This window comes from Panthera onca, chromosome A2 (assembly GCF_046562875.1).
Source record: "Panthera onca isolate mPanOnc1 chromosome A2, mPanOnc1 haplotype 2, whole genome shotgun sequence".
Lineage (NCBI taxonomy): Eukaryota > Metazoa > Chordata > Mammalia > Carnivora > Felidae > Panthera > Panthera onca.
The window spans coordinates 115653505-115676169 of NC_138340.1; the positions used below are offsets into that span (position 1 = coordinate 115653505).

Consider the following 22665-nt stretch of genomic DNA (forward strand, 5'->3'; position numbering starts at 1 on the left):
AGCTGAAGTTGGACGCTCAACCACCTAGGCGACCCCACAAATACATTTGTTCTTAAAGTAATCATAATTGGGGGCACCTGGGTGGCTCAGTCGGTTGAGTGCCGACTTCAGCTCAGGTCACGATCTCGCAGTCCGTGAGTTCGAGCCCCGCATCGGGCCCCTGTGCTGACAGCTCAGAGCCCGGAGCCTGTTTCAGATTCTGTGTCTCCCTCTCTCTGACCCTCCCCCATTCATGCTCTGTCTCTCTCTGTCTCAAAAATAAATAAAAACGTTAAAAAATTTTTTTTTAAAAAAAGTAATCATAATTGTACCTAAGCAATATAGTCAAAATGTTTTCAGACTTTTCAACTGCTATAACTCTAATACCTACCGTACCATTTTTTCCTTTTTCTACCGAATGATATATTACTTCTTTTTTTTTTTTTTTAATTTTTTTTTTTAACGTTTATTTATTTTTGAGACAGAGAGAGACAGAGCATGAATGGGGGAGGGGCAGAGAGAGAGGGAGACACAGAATCGGAAGCAGGCTCCAGGCTCTGAGCCATCAGCCCAGAGCCCGACGCGGGGCTCGAACTCGCGGACCGCGAGATCGTGACCTGAGCTGAAGTCGGACACTTAACCGACTGAGCAACCCAGGCGCCCCGATATATTACTTCTTTATGCAAATACCCTGCAAGTTCCTTCACAAATATAAATTTCATAAATGTCAGAATTAAAAATAAAAATTACAGAAAGTCTTTCATTTATTTTTACCCTTGGCCTAATTTCCTTTATTATTTTTTTTTAATTAATTTTTTTTTTTTGAGACAGAGAGAGACAGAGCATGAGCAGGGGAGGGGCAGAGAGAGGGAGACACAGAATCTGAAGCAGGCTCCAGGCTCTGAGCTGTCAGCACAGAGCCCAACGTGGGGCTCGAACTCATGGAGTGTGAGATCATTACCCGAGCTGAGGTTGGACGCTCAACTGACTGAGCCACCCAGGCTCCCCGGCCTAATTTCCTTTAAATGTGGATTCATTTCTTTACCCAACGGAGGTTACCTTAATGCCACATAGATGTCACCCATTATAGTTTACATATCCATTCATTTACTGTGTCGATTCAAGTTACCACTGATGCCGTCAGAGTACAAGGTTTATTTTACATTTTATCATTGCTGCAAAAAAAGTTTAAAACCATTTCAAACACTTCATTAAAAATGGTATTATTGAAATAATATTGGGAGCAAATAGAAAATTTCTGCATATTTATTTTGAAAAGAATAGACTTTTTTGTAACTGCTAAAAATGGTCACTTATTTAACTTCTCTGTAGATATAGTAAAGAATAATCAATCAAGTATAAAACTAAGACTTTATATCTCAGATTACTTCAACATGCTAATTTGAATAAAGTGAACATTCTTTCAAAAGAACATACTGCCTTTACATGGATAAACTTCTGTTAGTGTATTAGGCTTTTGTTTTTGTCTGCTTGCAGAAGAGTAACTATGTTTTGAGAAAAACATTTACTAGAGATCAGAATTTAACTTTCTTTAAAGTTTGGTTTTCTAAGATGTATCTATGTTAAATATATACCTTAAGTAAACCCTGCTACTTAAGAAGGATATATTTTGTTTACAACCATCAAGTAATGATTTTAAGATGGAGCTAAATCTAGTGAAACTTAAATTCTAAAGTGCTTTAATCAAAAGCTTGATATATATCTATTTATGAATCACAACTCTTGCAGTTGTTTCAAATAATTCTTTAAAGTAACTGGCTCTTTCTGCAATAATCTGCTTATTTCCATGACGTGCTTGTTCTATCCCAAACTGGAACTCATCAGTTTGTGTAAGAATACTTAATGTGTCATCTTTTAAAATTTCAGTTTGGTAAATTAGTGTCTAATTTTCGTAGAACTATAACCAACCTAGCTTCTAGATCACACAAAAGATTCTGAAATTTGGGATCAAAATTCTCCATTCCTGATCCTTTAACGACATTGGTGCAAATACTGGCCTTGCTGCTTGCTTGGTAAAGGGAATTTATAGGTGATTCTAACAGATAAAACAAGAATGTTGTTTTGTAAATTCTGATTGGTAATTATTTTAGGTTGCAGCTTGAAAACAACCAGCATTTTATCTTTTGTGTCAGCAAACTCAGTTGTGTTGGAAAAGGACATTAGATGTTGGATTGCGGCACCCTAAGAACGTTTGGTTCCTGTCATCCAAAAAATTGTTGATTTTAGGACAGCTGTACATGAGTGGCTGGTCCCAGGGTTCTGATGCTGAAGTAATTCTGGGTAGTAGTGAAGATGAAAATCTTCAGAACATCCTCATTTCTGCCTGCCATGATTTTGGAGACAGGGAAAAGGAAGCTTCAGTGGGCACTTTAAATCCTGAAACTTACATCCTTCGGTTTAGGGATATTTTTCCTAAATTATTTATTTGATTTCATCCTCCCCTTTGTTTTCTTTCTTCCTGAAATTCTGTTGTTCAGCATTTGGACCCTATGAACTGGTTCTCAAATTTTCCTTTATTTACTGTCCTACTTTCCATCTCTTTGTCTTTTTGTTTTATTTTTTGAGATATTTACTCATCTTTATTTTCAACTCTTGGACTTTTTTATTTTCTTTCATATTTTTAATTTCTTAAAAAAATTTTTTTTAAATGTTTATTTATTTAGAGAGAGAGTGTGAGCTGGGGTGGGGCAGAAAAAGGGAGAGACTGAATCCCAAGCAGGCTCCATGCCGTCATCAAAGAGCCTGATGTGGGGGTCGAACTCATGAACTGTGAGATCATGACCTGAGCTGAAACCAAAAGTGGGATGCTTAACCAACTGAGCAACCCAGGCACCCCATCATATTTTTAATTTCTAAGAGCTCTTTTTTTATTTCTCAAATGTTGTCAATGATACATTTTCTGAAATATTTTTACGTTTCATCCAAACATGTCTGGTGATCCTTAGCCTATGAAGGCTTTTTAATATTTATTTACTCATTCATTCATTTATTTTAAAGATTTTGTGCTTTTTAAGTAATCTCTATACTTAATGCGGGACTTGAACTCACAACTCTGAGATCCAGTTGCATGCTCTACCAACTGAGCCAATCAGGTGCCCCTGAGGCTTTTTTAAAGAATGAGACACTTAAAGTTTGATGGGAAGTGTTGAGTTGTTGGTTGGTATTCACTATAGCATGATCTGGCTGGGACATTTCCTTGGGAGCATCCTTAATATTTGTAATGACTTCTGATACGAACTACCTGGAATTAAGCCAAATTTCACAGGTTAAGGGCATATCCTCCAAAATACTGCCTTCACTTCAGATATTAGCCACAAGTTTGGGTGTCCCAGGCCACACTCATTTTTGACCAGTTCTACTACCCCCTCAGGTTTGGTAATTCACTAGATTGGCCCAGGGAACTCCCTGAAAGGACTGTACTTACAGTTTTATTATAGCAAAAAGAAACTCAGAACCAGCAAAAGGGATACACACATAGGGCAAGTCTGAGAGGGTTCCAGAGGCGAAGTTTCTGTTGTCTTCTTCCCATGGAATCAGGCCGCATTACTCCCTTGGCACATTTGTGTATGATCATATTAAGAGTATTGTTACCTAGGGAAATTCACCTGAACTTTGTGTCCAGGATTTTTATTGGGATTTTATTGTGCAAACACGATTGATTGGATTTAGCCAGATGGTTGAATTCACTTTCCAGCCCCTCTCTCTCATCTGACATTACTGAAAAGCCACGACTCTCTAATTACATAGTTTGGTCTTTCTGGCATGCCCAGTCCCCATCCTGAGTCATGTCATTAGGACAAACTATCTAGGGGCCCAGTCTGAGTCACTTTGTTAATATAAACTATCAGTGGGGTCCCAGGGGCCCATCATGAATAACAAAGACAGTCTTATCGCTCAGGAAATTCCAAACATTTAGAGGCTACCTCCCAGGAACTAGGGACAAAGTCCGGCCAAACTCTATTACACATTATCACTGTCTGTTTCTTTGCGGTATCCCAAATATGGGTGTATTTAGGTCTTTCTTCTTGAGCTCATCAGATTCCCTAGAGAAGTCCTTCCAATCTTGCTGGAGAGTATAGGCCTTCAACTGTTCTGGGATCCCAATGAGAGGAAGAGGCCGGGGGAGGACAGGTAGTCTCAGCACTCACTGTGTAAATTTTCATTTACTCCCCCAGTTTTCACTGTGGCACTCAGGCCCTTAGCTGTTTCACTGGCTTCAGAAAATGAACCTCAGCTTTTCTGCAGGAAGTGAGGAGCTATTGCCCAGTTGGGGAGTGTTCTAGATAATTTAGGAATCAAATGTCTCCATAGATACATTTTCACCCAATTCTTCTGTTTTAGTCCCTTTTTTAACCCCTATTTTCACTGGTACCCACTATAACAACAGTTCCTGGGCATTTTAAGGGTGGGGTTCCGTGGAGAACATTGAATTGTTTCTTAGTTTTTCTTCTAAGATCAAATTTTTCAGAGCTTCTAAGTCAGTTAACACTCGTCCCTTTGCTTTCTAGCTTCTGGAGTTGTGTTTTTATGGTCTCTTCTGTTATCCTTGGCCTTGTGGATTTATGCTTAAAGAAGGAAAGAAAGAAAAAGAGAGCAAAAAGCACAGTTACTGTTTTGGTGGAGTGTCCATGTAGCCGGGACCCATGGGTGCAAGAGCACCCGGTTCCAGGGGTCCCCAACAGACCAAGTTTGGCTCCCCGCTAACAGAATCCAAAGGCAGAGAAAAGGGTGGTGGTGAGACAAGAAAGGAATTTGTTTTAGTGAGGCCAACACCGAGAAGCCAGTGGACTAGTGTCCCAAATGTCTCCGTAGTGCTGAAAATGCCTCATGTTTTTATAAGGAAAATGTGGGACAGGGGTTGGTGGGTAGTACAGTTGGGCAGTAAAGGTCTACTTGATCAGTGTCTTGGGTCAGTCACACAGAATCTTGCTGGCTCAGGGCAGTCCTTATACTTGAGGGGGTAGTTTTGGTTCCCATCACAGGGTGCTTTTCCCACAAGATTGTTAGCCTGAGTTAAGAGAAGCTGGAAATAAGAACTTAATCAATTAGAAAGTCCAGACTGAGGTCAAAATGGAGGTGGTTGAAGTCCTCTTTCATCCAAAGTCAGCAGAGGTTAATTGCCTTTTTTCAGTTTACCTTCTTTATCTGGAAATGTCCTAGGCACTTTCTATTTTTATAGAAACACCTTTATGATGGTTCTTATGAGTTGATGAAGGTTAGCCTGCATTTGCTCTTGAAGATCAAATTTAGATGACTTAGAGATGAAGGAGCTGGTATATACTGAGATGGAGGTTCTTGTGGCAGATAGAGATGCAGAAATTACATTGTTTTGCATTCTGCTTAGTCCAAGGACACTGAAAGAAAGTAAATCTTTTAATAATAAGAAAAATACTTGAGAATAAAGTTTTTGTACTTGAGCAAAATAACTGATCTCTCTCTCTCTATATATATGTATATATATAGATCTCTCTCTATATAAATTATTTTTGAGAGAGAATAAGAGCACATGTGAGCCTGAGCTGTGAAGAGGCAAAGAGGGGTGGGGAGAGAGAATCCTAAGCAGGCTCTGCACTGCCAGTATGGAGCCCGACATGGGGCTCGAACCCATTAACCATGAGATTGTGGCCTGAGCCAAAATTAAGAGTTGGATGCCTGGGGCGCCTGGGTGGCTCAGTCGGTTGAGCATTCAACTTCGGCTCAGTTCATGATCTCTTGCTTCATTAGTTCGAACCCCACATCCAGCTTACTGCTGTCAGCTCAGAGCCCACTTCAGGTCCTCTGTACCCCTTCTCTCTGCTCCTCCCCTGCATTCTCTCTCTCTCTCTTTCTCAAAAATAAATAAATATTAAAAAAATTTGGGTGCCCCACCAACTGAGCCACCCAGGTGCCCCTAACTGTGATATTTTAAAAGGTAGCAGCCATCTGTGCTATGCTGCCCAGCTGTGTGTAATGACTCGAGTTTTCAAAAAATATTTTTCTCATTTTATTTATTTATTTTTCCATTTTATTATTTTTTTTTAGAGAGCAAAAGTGAGCACACGCTGGGGAGAGGGGGGAGAGAGAGAGAGAGAGAGAGAGAGAGAGAGAGAGAAAGAGACAGAGAGAGAGAGAGAGAGAGAGAGAGAAAGGGAGAGAGAATCTTAAATAGGCTGTATGCTCAGCACAGAACTAAACACAGGGCTCAATCCCATGGGATCATGACCTGAGCAGAAATCAAGAGTTGGACACTGAACTGACTGAGCCACTTACGTGCCCCACAACTCAGTTTTAAAAGCAACGTTCAGGGGCGCCTGGGTGGCGCAGTCGGTTAAGCGTCCGACTTCAGCCAGGTCATGATCTCGCGGTCCGTGAGTTCGAGCCCCGCGTCAGGCTCTGGGCTGATGGCTCAGAGCCTGGAGCCTGTTTCCGATTCTGTGTCTCCCTCTCTCTCTGCCCCTTCCCCGTTCATGCTATGTCTCTCTCTGTCCCAAAAATAAATAAAAAACGTTGAAAAAAAAAAAAAAAAAAAAAAAAAAAGCAACGTTCAGACCTAGCTACACATGATATTTGATAAACTTTTAAAATTTAATGTATGGTGGAAATATTTATGTCAGTGAATATATACCTACGTCATTAATGGCCACGTGATATTTAACCAATCCCTGATATATTTTTTTACTTATTTCTGATTCTAAATATGTTTATTATAAACATTCAAATAGTGCAGAAATATACAAGATAGATAAGTTAAAAGGGCAGAAAGAATGTCATTTAATTTGTTCCGTATTGGGGTAAGTGTACTTTTCTTTAAAGGGCTAAATAGTAAATACTTTCAGAGCATGGCTATGTTCTGGTGAAACTATTTACCAAGACAGGCAGCCAACCAGCTGTAGTTTGCTTACACATGATCTAGCACATTATTTTATTTTGAGCAAAAATGGGATTGTACTGTGGATACTGGTTTGCAGCTTACCTGTTTTCACTTAATTACTGTGGATATCTTTCCATATTACTACATACAGGTCTGTCTCATCCTTTACAATGACTTAATATTGTTTCATTTTATAAATATTCCTTAACCTGCCCGCCCTCACTCCTTGCCCACTTATTCTGTAATGATGGATAATTTATTGCTAACCTATTTTGTGTTTGATTCAATGCTACAATGTATGTGTGTTTGTATGTGTATGACATATATGTGTGAGTATAAATGTGTATTTCATGTTTGTGTAAATGTTTCTGAAGAATAGATTCCTTACATGTGGAATTTTTTGGTCAAGGATATGCAAGTTAAATTTAATAGGCATTTGTCAGATTGTCCTTCAGAATGTCTCTACTGGTATACATTCCTACTGCGACCTTCACAACAGTGTGAAAGTGCCAGTTTCTCTACCAATTCTATTTAATTTTATATGATCTCTAGTTGTTTGCTTTTGCATTTCTTTGTTTACAGTAGAGGTTAAAGGATTGTTGGCTATTTGTAATTCTTGTATGTGTGAGTGAGTCATTTATATCCTTTGCCAGTTTTTCTGCTGGGAAATTTCTTAAGTGACTGATTCTTTGTAAAGGCATTAATGCCGTTATTATGTGTTGCAAATGTTTTTCTTCTGGTTTTTCAGTTGCCTAATAACTTGGTATTATTGTTTAAAAAATTTGGGTAGCAGAATGTGTGTGTCATTTTTTATTAAACAATTTTTTTTTTTAATTTTAAAGAGATACAGTGAACAGGGGAGAGGGGCAGAGGGAGAGAGAGAGAATCATAAGGAGGCTCCATGTTCAGCACAGAGGATGCTGGGCTCAGTCCCACAATCCTGGGATGATGACCTGAGGTGAAAACAAGAGTCAGATGCTCAACTGACTGCGCCACCCAGGCGCCCTGTGTCTATCATTTTTTATGGTTTAGGTTTATGCTTAAAATATTTGCCCCAAAGCTTACACTCTAATATACTATGGTGGGTTTTGTTTTTGTTTTTACATTTACGTCTATAATATAGTTGAGATTTCTGGTGTAAGCAGTAAGAGATGCAGATTCTTTTTTCCACATTAGGTAGCCAGTTATTCCAGATTTATTATTTGAATTCCATCTTTTGCTCCACTCATTTGACATGGCAGTAATATATAAATATTTATTTAAGTTACAATAAAATCAGAATTTTACAAGTTCTGGAGAACTTGAACCTTTAACCATCTATAGAAGCCATTTAGCTTCTCATTGCTATACAAAAAAGCTAGAAGGCTTTTTATTTATTTATTGAATAGTCTCCCCTTGAACTGTTTAACCGGTTTTTCCCAGTTGGGAAAATAAGCATAAGCTTTTTTTTAATCCCAGTCACCAATGAATTGTTACTATCACAAAGGTCATAGGCAGATCAGTTCACCTTTATAGTTCATTGTCTGTAATTTTTGAACAGTAATTTGTGCTTTCCCTGTAAAAAACCACTTCCCCTGCTTTAGATCTTTTTCTCAATATTCTTAGTCTTCTCTGATATAATTTTTTTTCTTCCCATGTAACATGTTTTGGATTCTGAGGTTTGCCTAGAACAGTGAATTGGGGATACTTGGTCTGAGCTTCCCAGTGACTGTTCGTAGAACACTTTGCACTTGAGGCATTGTTTTGTTTCCTAAACTGTTTCTGAATCTATAGCAGTACTATTGTTTTATCACTACAGACTTTTCCTTCCAAAGATGAACCCTGCTTTCTTTTAAGAGTTTTGGTTTTACTGTCTACTAATGTGGTTGAACACTTTTAAAAACTAGATTTCAAAAATATTTTGGAAGAACTGGAGAACAATTTAATGTTGATATTTAAATGCTCTTCTGCAGGGGTGCCTGGGTGACCCAGTTGGTTGAGCATCTGACTCTTTTTTTTGGCTTGGGTAGTGGTCCCAGGGTCAAGGGATCAAGTCCTGTGTTGGGCTCTACACTAAGTGCGGAGCCTGCTTGGGATTCTCTCTCTCTCTCTCTCTCTCTCTCTCTCTCTTTCTCTCTCCCCCTCTCCCCTGCATGCTGTCTCTCTCTCTTTCTCTCTCTCTCAAATAAATAAATAATAAATACTTTTCTGAAAATAAGTTAACAAATAGTTGTTTTTCCATATAAGTCTATAAAAAATAACCTTTAGAAACACAAGTTAAAATTTCTTAACTATTTTAAAAATTTTTTTAATGTTTATTTATTTTTGAGAGAGAAAGAGAGATAGAGTATGAGCAGGGGAGGGACAGAGAGAGAGAGGGAGACACAGACTCCAAAGCAGGCTCCAGGCTCCAAGCTTGTCAGCACAGAGCCTGACACGGGGCTCAAACTCATGAACTGTGAGATCATGACTGGAGCCGAAGTTGGACGCTTCACCGACTGAGCCACCCAGGCGCCCCTAAAATTTCTTAACTTTAATCAATTTTTCAAATATGTAAATTATCATGTAAGTAATGAATGAAAACAGTGCTATAATAAGCTGCTAGAGAATATCTTTTATAGTTGAAGAAAAACAATTTAAATAAAATTCCCTAAACTGGGGAATTTGGGAAGATGGAGATCCCTCCTTTTCCTGTTCCTATGCTATCCATCTTTCCCTATTCCCATTTAAGTACAACTGAAAGTCCTGGACATTTTATATAAAACAAACATAAGAATCTGAAAGAGAAAAATACTGGCTAGGGACCTCAGGACACAGTGGTATGATCCCTGTTTTGTTTTGTTGTGTTCAACCTCATATATTCCAGACTTGGAGCTGAAGAAGTCAGTAATCTCCCCAACAGACACCTGCTCTTGTAGCCAAGAAAGGGGCAGTCTGGCAAGACAGAAAACTTTTGGACAATAACTATTCTCCTTCAGCCAGAGATCACATAAAAATATTGTGGCTGCACCACCACCTGCATGATCAAAGGCCAAACGGGGAGCCTACACTTCACCCTTGTGAGACTGTAATAAGGTATCCAATACCTCCCTCCCCCATGGTACCTGTGGAGACTACATGGGGAGCCAGGACTTGCATACCTCATTACATGCACTAATGAGGTGCCCATCCCCTTCCCTCTGAGGTGTTGTCAGAGGAGTCTTAGTGGACAGTCAGGACTTTCACTATTGCCCAGGGGTAAGGAGGCCATCCCCACCACATTATCAATGCAGAGTACATGGGGACCTGGAACTTCCACCTCCATTCAGCAGTGATGGGGAGCTTACCACCCTCAGGTGACAGTGGAGGCTAAATGGGGAACCTAGACTTCTTCCACCTGGCAATAATAAGGGGTACCCCTCTGTCCTGCCACAGTGGTATCAGAGAAAGTCATCTAAAACATATCTATATCTACATATATGTAGATATATGTGTGTGTGTATGTATGTATACATACATATACATATATTTTTTAAGTTTATTTATTTATTTAGAGAGAGAGTATCCCATGCGGGCTCCCCACTGCCAGCACAGGGCCTGATATGGAGCTTGAACTCACAAACTGAGATCATGACCTGAGCTGCAACCAAGAGTCACATGCCCAACTGACTAAGCCATTCAGGTGACCCTAAAATAGGAGGTTTAAATAAGATCCAAGATCTCATAAACTAATATGTAAGTGTCTAGGTTTCAAATATAAATCACTTCTCATACCAAGAATTGGGAATATCTGACTGAATGAAAAAAGACAACCAATGATAGATATTAGAATTATCTGAAAAAGATTTTAAAGCAGTTATTATTAAAAGTGCTTTGATGAGGAATTTACACAAAGCAAGTGAAAAAATAGCCTCAACAAAAAAATAGAAAGTCTCAGCACATAAATAGAACATATGAAGAATAACCAAATGGAAATTTTTGAACTGAAAAGTACAGTGATTGAAATAAAAAGCTCAGCAGATTGACTTAACAGAATGAAGATGAAAGAATCAGTGAACTGGAATATAGAACAATATAATTACACAATCTGAACAAGAGAAAAAAATAGACTGGGAGAAAAAAAAAAAAATACCCAGAGATTTAGAAACCTGTGAGAGTATAACAAAAGATGTAACATTTGTGTCATTGGAGTTTTGGAAGGAGAGGAGAATGAGGGCAGAGCTGGAAAAGTACTAAAAAAAATAAATAAATAATGGCTGCAAACTTCCTAAATTTGACAAGACATTGACCTCAGATTCAAGAAGCTTAAGGGGACCTATTTGGCTCAGTCAATTAAGCCTGTGACTTTGACGCAGGTCATGATCCTAGGTTGTGATCGTGGGTTCAGGCCCCATGTCACTCTTTCTGCTGTCAGCACAGAGCCTGTTTTGGATCCCCTGTCTCTCTCTCTCTCTCTCTCTCTCCCCCTCCCTCCCCTGCTTGCTCTCTCTCTCTGTCAAAAATAGATAAACATTAAAAAAAATAAACTTATTTAAAAAAAAGCTGAGTGAACCCCAAGCAGGCTAAGCCCCCTAAAATCCATGTCAAGATAAATCATAATTAAACTTCTGAAACTTAAAGAGCAACTGGAAAAAAAATCTTAAATGCCACTGGGGAGAAAAATGACATCTTATGGTGGAAAAATAATTCAAATAACAGTGCATCAAATCTTAAATGCACCTGGAGAAAAAAATGACATCTTACTTATAGTGGAAAAACAAGTCAAATAACAGTGCATTTCTCATCAGAAACCACTGAGGCCTGAAGGAAGTGATAAAATATGTTTTCAGGTGCTAAAAGGAAAGAACTATCAATACAGAATTCTATATCCAGTGAAAATATCCTTCAGGAATGAAAGGGGAAGTCAAAGACCTTCTCAGATGAAGGAAAAGAATAGCAGACCTAATCTAAGAGATGGCTGAAGGAAGTGTAAATAAAAACATGGTAAAAGGAGGGACCTTGGTACTATCAGGAAGGAGGGAAGACAGAATATAGTAAATAAAAATAAGGGTAATTCAGTAGGTTTCCTTTTCTGGAGTTTTCTAAACTATGATGGTTGAAGCAAAAATTATAGTGCTGAGGTGATTTTAAATGTGTGTAGAGGAAATATTTAAGACAATATAAATGGAAGTAGGATAAAAGGATGGTGTATTAGGGTTTTCCAGAGAAATAGAACAGAGAGATTGATGGACTTTAAGAAATTGGTTTATACAATTGTGAGGACTGGAAAGTCAAAATCTTCAGGGGAGGCTGGCAGGCTGGAAATTCTGGCAAGAGTTAACATGATAGTCCTGAGTCCAAAGGCAGTCAGTCTGGAGGCAGAGTTCCTTCCTTTTCCTGGAACCTCAGTCTTTTTCTTAAGGTCTTCAGCTGATTGAGGTCCACTTACATTATATTGAGTAATCTGCTTTACTGAAAGGCTACTGGTTTAAATGCTAATCACATCTAAAAACTACCTTCAAAACCACATCCAGAATGGTGTATTTGTTTGTCTAGGCACTATAGCCTAGCCAAGTTGACACATATAATGAACCATCATAGATGGTAAAGAGAGGTAAAGCTTATGTATTTCATTCAGATTGGTAAAATGATTGGTAAGTTATATACATGATATAGTATCTAGAGTAGCCACTAAAACTGTACAAAAAGATACATTCAGATAAACCAAAAAAATAATTCTAAAAAATATTCCAAATAACCTATAAGAGAGCAGGAAAAATTAAACAGGGAAGTGAAAAACAGAACAAACAAAACAAAGAATTAAATGGCAGACTTAAGTACTAATATATAACAATTACATTAAATATAAATCTGTTTTAAGTATACCAGTTAAAAGAGATTGACAGACTGCATTAGGAAACATGACCCAAATATGTGCTCCCTGCAAGAAACTTATTTCAAATTTAATAATATCAGCTGCCTAAAAGTAAAAGGATAGAAAAAGATTTGTCATGCAAACATTAAGGAAAGCAGGAGTGGCTCCATTAATATCAGATAAAGTAGAATTCAGAGCAAAGAAAACTAGCAAAGTCAGAGAAGGACATTATGTAATCATAGAAGGGTCAAACCACTCAGAAGAAAAAACAATCCTAAATTTGTATGTACAAAGTGGTGGAATTAAAAGGAGAAATAGGTAAATCCACAATTATAATTGAGACCTGAAACATCTCCCTCTCAGGAACTGATAGAACCATTTAGAAAATCTCCAAAGATACAGAAGATCATTAGAACACAATCTAACCAATAGGATCTTATTTACATATATAGAAATTCTATCAACAACAGCAGAATATACAAGGTTTTTCACTCCATGGAATAGTTACTAAAATAGATCATATCCAAGGCTGTAAAACAAACCTCAATTCATATAAAACAATTAAAATCATACAGAGTGTGTTCTCTAACCACAATGAACTCAAACTAGAAATCAGTAACAAAATCTCCAAGTAACTGGAAACTAAACACACTTCTAAATAATCTATGGATCAAAGAGGAAGTCTGAAGGGAAATTTAAAAAATAGTTTGAACTAAATGAAAATGAAAGTACAATATAAAAATCATGGGGACCCTATACCTATTAGGGAAGTTTAATTTATAGTTTAAGAACTCCCCAAAAAGAAATCTCCAGGCCCTGATGATTTCACTGGAGAATTCTATCAGAAGTTTAAATAGGAATATGAATTCCACACAGTCTTCCAGAAAATAGGTGAGAACATTTCTCAGGTTCATTTTGTGAAAATAGCATTAGCTTAATACCAAAATCAGACAAAGGTTATATAAGAAATAAAAACTATGGACCAATATCTCTCATGAATATAGATATGAAAATCCTTGGCTAGACACACCTAGTTATCAGATTTGAGGCAGCTCATAATAATAAAAACAGTAAAACTTATTGAGATGTAAATAAGAGATAAATCAAGACAGACCTAAGTATGGGGTTCAAAAGGCATGTATACTTGCTGTTTGTGCTGGTCCTGTTTCTGGTGTCCTTCACTTACCTTTCTCTCTTCTGTTTTGTATCTCAAAGGAGGGTGATTTGAGTAGGTAGTGTTTTCCAAGTTTCCAGATCAGCTAGCTTCTGCCTGGGTTGAGTCAGTGGGGGGCGTTGGCAGGAGTTTGGAAAGTAAGACAAGGGAAAGGCTAGGGTACTTTTCTTCCTCCCTGTCTGCCGGAGGTGGTGTCTCTTTTGTAGCACCAGCTTTTCCCAGACTGCCTGCCTTGGCTTTGTTTTCCACTGGTGGTTTTCCTTGGACTTGGGCTCTGGTTACATCACCACTTTCTTTCTCCCTCTGTTCCTTGGTATGAGAGTCGCTTTCTGCTATGTCTCACTGTCCCTGATTATGTTTAGTATGGTTAAAATCTGTTTATATCCAATATCCAATATCTTTAGTATATTTAGTAGCATTATATCCTCCGTTTGGTTTTTGTGTAGAGTGAAATAATTGGGCTAGGTACTATTTTGATAGTATCTATGTCTTTATGTGCCTTTGTTACAGCTCATTTTTTTCTTTCTTTCCTTCCCCCCACCCCCCATAAACTATTTGATTTTTTCTTCCAGAATAGGGAAGCTTAAAGCAGAAATAGAACAACCTTAAAAGGCTCTTTTCCTAAATCTGATCCTTCATGTCAATCTCAACAATACCACCTACCAAACACATGAATTGGACATTCAGCAAATGTTTATTTCAAACATTTGTTCAGTGTCTACTGTGTGATAAAATGTCAAAATGGTGAGCTGAGGGTAAAAGTTTGGATATGATATGGTTGCTTTCAAGTTGCTTTTAGGGTTTCTGAACAGGGCTCATAGTTACGGAAAGAGTTCTTATTACCAGCACCTTTAGTTAATAGGGTTTATGGAGTACTGTGAACTCCCATATAATATAAATTTCTTTAAATATGCAATCCCTTGAGATGTAAACATAAAATTATATTGTGAATTTAGAGAAAGGGAGTTTTGGTATATTCGAAAGAATCCCAAGTTCAGGAAACATTAATTTTATTCTTCTTTGTTAACTAACTAATTTTATATCATGGAGCAAAGTAGTTAAAAATCTGAGTTTTTTTTTTTTAAACAGGTTTTTTTTTTTTTTTTTAATGTTTATTTTTGAGAGAGAGAATGTGAGCAGGGAGGGGCAGAGAGAGGGAGACATGGAATCTGAAGCAAGCCCTAGGCTCTGAGCTGTCATCACAGAACCCAACGTGGGGCTCAAACCCACAAACTGTGAGATCATACCTGAGCCGAAGTTGGATGCTTAATGGACTGAGCCACCCAGGTGCCCCCCAAATCTGAGTTTTTTGTATTTTTTTTTTAAGTTTATTTATTTTGAGGTGGGGGCGGGGAGAGAGAGAGAGAGGGAACGAGTGAGCATGAGCAGGAGAGAGGCAGAGAGAGAGAGGGAGAAAGAATCCCAAGCAGGTCCTGAGAGCTGTCAGTGTAGAGTCCAGCACAGGTGGGGCTCTCTCTGTCATACTGTGAGATCATGACCTGAGCCGAAACCAAGAGCCGGACACTTTACTAAGTCACCCAGGCGCCCCATGTAATGTTTTATTAAAACACTTGATTTTAGAATATTTGAAAGGATACATTTAACAGCTTAGGACATTGTTAAAATAAAATTATCATATAGTTGTTTCTCATTAGTCCTGCCTTTTCCTTTAATTGCTATGTAACTTAATTCTAATCAATAATTAGGCTTACCTTTATAATTCATGTCACACCTCAGCTTGGTGTCAAACATCCTAGGGCTTTAGCTTCTTTTTTTTTTTAAATTTTTTTTTAACGTTTATTTATTTTTGAGACAGAGAGAGACAGAGCATGAACGGGGGAGGGGCAGAGAGAGAGGGAGACACAGAATCGGAAGCAGGCTCCAGGCTCTGAGCCATCAGCCCAGAGCCCGACGCGGGGCTCGAACTCATGGACCGCGAGATCGTGACCTGAGCTGAAGTCGGATGCTTAACCGACTGAGCCACCCAGGCGCCCCAGCTTTAGCTTCATTTTATGTTAACATGCTGGTAGACCCCTTCACCCCCTACCTCCACCCCGTTCTATTCTTTCTAGACCTCTCTGGCCTATGTTGCTACCTCTTCAAATACTGTACTGGAGATAACCTCCAGAGAAAAACCCTTTAGTCTTGTTGCTGAAGGATTTTTTAAAAAAAATTATTTAATTCTGTCCTATTTACCAATACTATTATAACTCTTGATTGGAAGATCTTAATAAAGAAAGGTCTCCTCTCTGCAGTCTTTTATTTTGAAAAATTTGAGTCTATCGAAAATTAGGGAAAATTGTATAATAAACATCCTATATCTTTTGTCTATACTCACCATTTGCTAAAAACTTTTCTGCATTTGTTTTTATCTTTCCTTCTGTATACAAATATATTTGTTTTTTGGGGCACCATTTGAAAGTTTTATGTACCATGACATTTCATCCCTAAATACTTGTCACAGGATTTTTTTTTACACTTTTTTTTTCTTGTACATTTCTGCTGTACTGGAATATGTAAGTTCTCATGATGAACGATGCCAGAAGATATACTTTTTGTAGAGTCTCATTCTTCCAAATAAAGTTTTCCCCTAACTTTATATCACATTGATTTTTTTGTTTTGTTTTTTTAATAAGCATTTTCTAATCACCTTCTGCTACCACCCACAACCACTATTCTCACTACTCCATTCTAATTTTTTTCATTGTTTTCACTTTTAAACATTATGGTAAAATGTATATAGCATAAAATTTGCCGTTTTAATAATTTTAAAGTATACTGTTCAGTGGCATTAATGCATAGTGTCGTACAAACATCACTATTAACTTTCTAAAACTTGCATCACTCTAAGCAAGAAACTGTAACCATTAAGCAAGAGCTTGCTGTTTCCCCATTTCACTGGCCCTTGGTAGTCTCTAATCTACTTTCTGTCTTTATGATTTTGTCTATTCTAGGTAGTTCACATTAGTGGATCCATACAATATTTGTCCCTTTCTTTGTCTGCCTTATTTCACTTTGCATAATGTCTTTAAATTCATCCATGTTTTAGCATGTATCAGAACATCATCCTTTATGGCTAAATAATATTCCGTTGCATGTATATACCACATTTTGTCAATCTCTTCATCTATTGATGGACACTTGGATTGTTTCCACCTTTTGGCTGTTGTGAATATTGGTGTACAAGTATCTCTGAGTCTCTTTTCAATTTGGGGGGTATATACATACCTAGGAGTGGAATTCCTGGGTCATGTGGTAATTTTATATTTAGCTTTTTGAGGAATTGCCAAACTACTTTCTATAGTGGCTGACCATTTTATATTTCTACCAGCAGTGTATGAGGATTCCAGTTTCTCCATATGCTCACCCATGCTTATTTTATTTCTTTAAGAAAATGTTTTTTATTGAATTATTATTAACATACAGTGTTATGTTAGTTTCAGGTGTACAATATAATTGTTTTGTTTCTTAAATTACACATATGAGTGAAGTCATACAGTATTGGTCTTTTTCTGTCTGACTTATTTCAATTAGCATTATATGCTCTGGCTCCATCCATGTCATTGCAGATGGCAATATTTCATTCTTTTTTATGGGCGAGTAATTTTCCCTTATGTATTTATGTACCTCTTCTTCTTCATCCATTCATCTATCACTGGACATTTGAGTTGCCTTCATGTCTTGGCTGTGGTAAATAATGCTTCAGTAAACATAGATGGGCATATATCTTTTCAAATTAGTGTTTTTTGTTTTCTTTGGGTAAATACCCAGTAACAGAATTACTGGATTATATGGTAATTCTATTTTTAATGTTTTGAGGAACCTCCATACTGTTTTCCACAGTGACTGTGCCAATTTGCGTCCCCACCAACAGTATACGAGGGTTCCTTTTTTCCCACATCCTCGCCAACACTTGTCATTTCTTATTTTGATTTTAGTTATTCTGACAGGTGTAAGGTGATATCTCATAGTTTTGATTTGGATTTCCCTGATGATGAGTGATGTTGAGCATCTTTTCACATATCTGTTGGCCATCTGTTATGTCTTCTTTGGAAAAATGTCTACAAAGGTCCTCTGCCCATTTTTAGTTGTATTATTTGTTTTTTTGGTGTTGAGTTGTGTAAGTTCTTTATGTATTTTGTATATTCACCCCTTATCAGTTATATCATTTGCAGATCACTTCTCCCATCCAGTAGGTTACCTTTTTGTTTTGTTGGTTGATTCCCTCACTGTGCAAGAGCTTTTTATCTTGATATAATCCCCAAATACTTGCTTTTGTTTCCCTTGCCAGAGAAGACATATCTAGAAAACTGTTTCTTTAAAAAAATTTTTTTTTAACATTTTGTTTTTTGAGAGACAGAGACAGAGTGTGAGCAGGGTAGAGGCAGAGAGAGGGAGACACAGAATCCAAAGCAGGCACCAGGCTCTGAGCTGTCAGCAGCCCGATGCGGGGCTCAAACCCACGGATGTGAGATTGTGACTTCAGCCAAAATCGGATGCTTAACCGAATGAGCCAACCAGGCACCCGTAGAAAACTGTTTCTATAGCCAATGTCAAAGAAATTACTTCTTATCTTTTCTTGTAGGAATTTTATGATTTTAGGTCTCACATTTAGGTCTTTAATCCATGTTGAATTTATTTTTGTGTCTGATCTAAGAAAGTGGTCCAGTTTCATTCTTTTGCTTGAAGCTGTCTGGTTTTCCCAGCACCATTTGTTGAAGAAACTTTTTTTCCTATTATGTATTCTTGCCTCCTTTGTCATGGATTAATTGACCATATAAGCACAGGTTTATTTCTGGAGAGTCTATTCTGTTCCAGTGAGCCATATGTTTATTTTTGTGCCAGTATCATATTGTTTTTCCTTTTCTTTGATTATAGCCATCCTGAAGTGATATCTCATTGTGATATTGGGTATCTTTTCTTGTGTTTATTATCCATTTGCATATCTTATTTGGGGAAATGTCTATTCAAGTCCTTTGCTCATTTAAAAAATTGGGTTGTTATCCTTTTGTTGTTTAAGGGCTCTTTATATGTTTTTGAAATTAAGCCCTTGTCGGATACATGATTTGCAAATATTGTCTTCCATTCTGCCTGTTATTTTCACTTTCTGGATAATAGTCTTTGATACCCAAAAGTTTTAAATTTTGATGAAGTCCAATGTATCTTTTTTATTTTGCTTTTGCTTTTTCTGATCTCTTAGTGACAGAACCATCAGCAAATTTATCAATTGTGGTTAGATGATTGTTTCCCTGGTCACATATTAGGGCTTGAGTTGCTTTTTAGTTCGAAATCAGCAAAAAATAACAATATTAGTTGCCACTTACTGAGTACCTCATATGTACAGGCGCCTTTGGGAAACTTGAAAAAATAATTCTAAGGAAAAGTCCTAATTTCATTCTTTCTAGGTAGATTCTATTGAAACCCCTTAATCTCCCAAAGACATATAAACTTCCCTGTCATTCTGGAAGAAATTTAACTTGGAACTATTGTTATTATCTCTACTGCACTAATCAGTTTCCTGGCATCTGCCCTGATCCTAGGCTCCCCCACTCATACACACATTTCAGCCTCTGGAGAATCCAGGTTTCGTGTTTCTGCATTTCATTGAATTTCTTACTTACTTACCTAGTTTGTTTTACCTTACCTGCCTAGTCCACAGTCATCTTTACAAACTGCTTACAAAGGGAATACAGTTTTGAACCAGACTTCAAATGTGTTTTATTGCACTAGAAGGTGAGAGTTGCCCTCACATTTATAACTCTGAAATTCCTTTAGGAAGGTCTGTATATGGTGCTATTGATTTACACAATTAGGTTTTTCCTATTTGTGGTATGAGAGCTTTCTCTCTAGTATATTTTCTCTCTGATGACTCAGTAATGTTTCATTATCCCCCCTCTCAAACTAGGAAAATACAAATATTAAGTGTTCTATCAATGTTTAATACAGTTTATTCTGATTTTTTCCCCTGTAGCGGATCTAAAGAGAACAATTGCTGTCCTCTTAGATGACATTTTACAACGCCTGGTAAAGCTGGAGAACAAAGTGGACTATATTGTTGTGAACGGCTCGGCAACCAACACTACCAATGGCACAAGTGGAAACCTGGTGCCGGTAACCACAAATAAAAGGATCAATGCGTCGGGCAGCATTAGATAGCAGTTGAAGATCACCTTGTGCTGCTACATCCACCGTGGGTCATATCCTATGGCAGAAAGCTTTTAAGTTGCTGGCTAGGATAGAATAATACTGTACAATAAAAGCCCTACGCATTTCTGAGGAATATGCTGGATTCACAGAGCTCTAATTCTGTATATAAATTTTAAAAGTTATTAGTTTGCTTTCAGGCAAGTCTCTTCAGTGCTGTACTACTATATCCTTAAAGGGAATTTGGTAACATGGTTGATGTAGTAAGCAGGTAGGTGATCTTTGTATAAATCTTTTGTGTTTGGGATGGAGGTGAAACAAAAACACTGAAAGACATGGGTTCATTTCTATAAAATATTTATTTAAATATGTAACATGTTTTTTAGAGAATGTTGTTATTGAATCATTTTGTCATTTGTTCTCAATAGGTTTAACTGTTAGACTAATACTATTAGAAAATGTGCTTACTTCCAGTACTATATTTTGTTACTCAGATTATGAGCAGAGAAAGGAAGTATAATGTTGAAAATAATGTTTTGAAATCATGACCCAAAGAATGTCTTCATTTGCACTAGCCTTCAGAATAACTGGAGGTTAATTATTGTATATTGTGAAAAATTACATTTGTAAGGTTATAATCTTGAGATGGTTAGTAGCCACTGTCCATAACCTATTCTAAACATTGAGAAAAATAATGTAAAAATAGGAATCTCTAATCTCATAAATAACATTTTCTCATATATACCTTGAAGAATAAAAGATATTTTTATGATGAGATTAAAATTAAGTAAAGTATTCATGATTTTTCACATACATGAATATTAATTTAAAAGTTTAACCTTTTGAGTGTCTGTGCTATTGAAAGCACATTATTTCCGTATTTGGGTAAGTTTTGCTTTTGTTATGTTGGCAGTGGAAGGGGAGACTGAGATATTTGTGAGACTGGGATGCTTAAGGTCTTTAGCCAGGTGTGTATACTAAAGGTATTTTGTGCTGCATTAAATTGCTTGGAAAATGTTAACATTATGTAAGAGTATCTGGCTTCATGAAATTGTGGATTTGTGTAAAAGATATATTAGGTATTCATTTTATATAATGACCACTTAAAAACAAGAGCATTTAATTTAAGCTATGAAGATTGACTCTCTTTTCAGGAAAACAGCTATTGTATATAGCACAAGAGATCCTAATCTTGGATAATTCTAGTATAGAGCAACGTACAACTTTATTTAAATTTCCCTTGTAGCAAATTTAATTGCCATATGGTGCCCTGTATTTCATAGTATTTATTCTCTATAATAACTGCTTAAGTGCAGCTAGCTTTTAGATTTAGGCTATATTGAATTTAGTTTTGGATATTGTATTGTTTATTATTATAATATGTTACCACACATAGTAGCAATAATTATAATGCTTTATTAAAATAAGTATGAGAAAATATTGTTTCATGAAAGGTAGCTTTCTAAACTCTTTTCCCTATACTCTATGTGAAGAAATTAATTACATACCATTGCCAGTTGAAGTTTGGAATAATTGTTCAGTCTTATTAGATGTAGACATTTTTGTTTTTGTTTTCAGGGATGAAATAAAATATATTATTTGTACTTACAAGGTGTGATAAGTTTTTTTCTTTAATGGTGGCTGTGCATTTAAAAAGTGGTAAGTGATTGAAAGGAATCTTAGATAACTGGGGGTTTTGTTTTATCAAAAGAAAACAGTGGAAAATTGCTTTGTTCATGGTAGGAGAGTTTGAGTTCAGGATTTGATGGGAGTAAGTCTGAGGATTATGATCGGAGGTGGTTCCTAGGTTTGTACCCTCAAGTTGAAGTTTACTATTGAGTTTTTAAAGGTCATACTGTAGTATTTATATCTTCAATTAATCTTAATTAATCAGGACATTAACACAAAGGGTGTCACGAAACATATTAAAACTTTCATATTTATTTCAGAGTAATTTTGGGTTATTTCAGAATATCTTTAAGCAGTATACTGGCAAAAAAGTAATTTAAACATTATTTTACATAGTTGATGATAACTTGGGTCTCATTTGTCTTCAAGAAATACTTAGGACCTTGACTGTGGAGTTAGGTAGACTATAGAGGCTCAGGTCTGCCTTTTTAGTGACACCATGTTCTTTATTTTAAATGTACAGAATCTGCCTCATCTTATTTAATTCTGTCTCAGAAGACTAAAGTGTTAACAGCGTACATAAGAACCTCTGACTTGTACATTTGGTTTAATTGCAAACACTGTTCTGTTTTTAACCACTTTCTGCTGCTATCGATGTAGTTAAATTGTTATCCTTTTTTTTTTTTTTTTTAAGAGAAATGTTTACCTGAAAAGAGGACATGATATAATGAAAAAGACAATGAATGAATGCATGAATGAATCAATGAGTTAATTGAAACCAATTTTTAAGTAATTGAAAGCCCAGAATGATTCTTAAGTTTTGGTTGGGGGCATGGTAGAGTCATCTTTTGAGAGAGCTCAAGAGCTAGAGAGGAGAGAAAGAAAATATGAAAATAAGAATAAATATAGAAAAACAAAATGGGAGGACAAATCTGAAATTTTTCTACCTACAGACAACTGCTATTGACATTTTAGCATATAAATGTGAATCTGATCTCCCCTGCCCACACTCTGTATTGTTTCTACTTAAAATAAAATCCAGTGTTCTTGCTGTGG

At 36.9% G+C, this 22665-nt stretch overlaps 1 protein-coding gene across 6 annotated transcripts in view; it reads left to right on the top strand.

Moving 5' to 3' along the window:
* Positions 1–22665, top strand: part of CCDC126 (coiled-coil domain containing 126) — a 47694-nt gene that overhangs the window by 19429 nt on the left and 5600 nt on the right. For 5 of the 6 annotated variants that reach the window (XR_013553295.2, XR_013553297.2, XR_013553298.2 and 2 more), the window contains exon 3: positions 19808–19947. Coding sequence is in view for 2 of the 6 variants with exons in the window: in XM_060632722.3 (XP_060488705.1) it covers positions 19808–19947 (140 nt within the window). In the remaining 4 variants the exon portion in view is untranslated. Of the gene's footprint in view, positions 1–19807; positions 21592–22665 lie in introns of those variants that run through there. The other variant, XM_060632721.3, reaches the window with a different exon arrangement.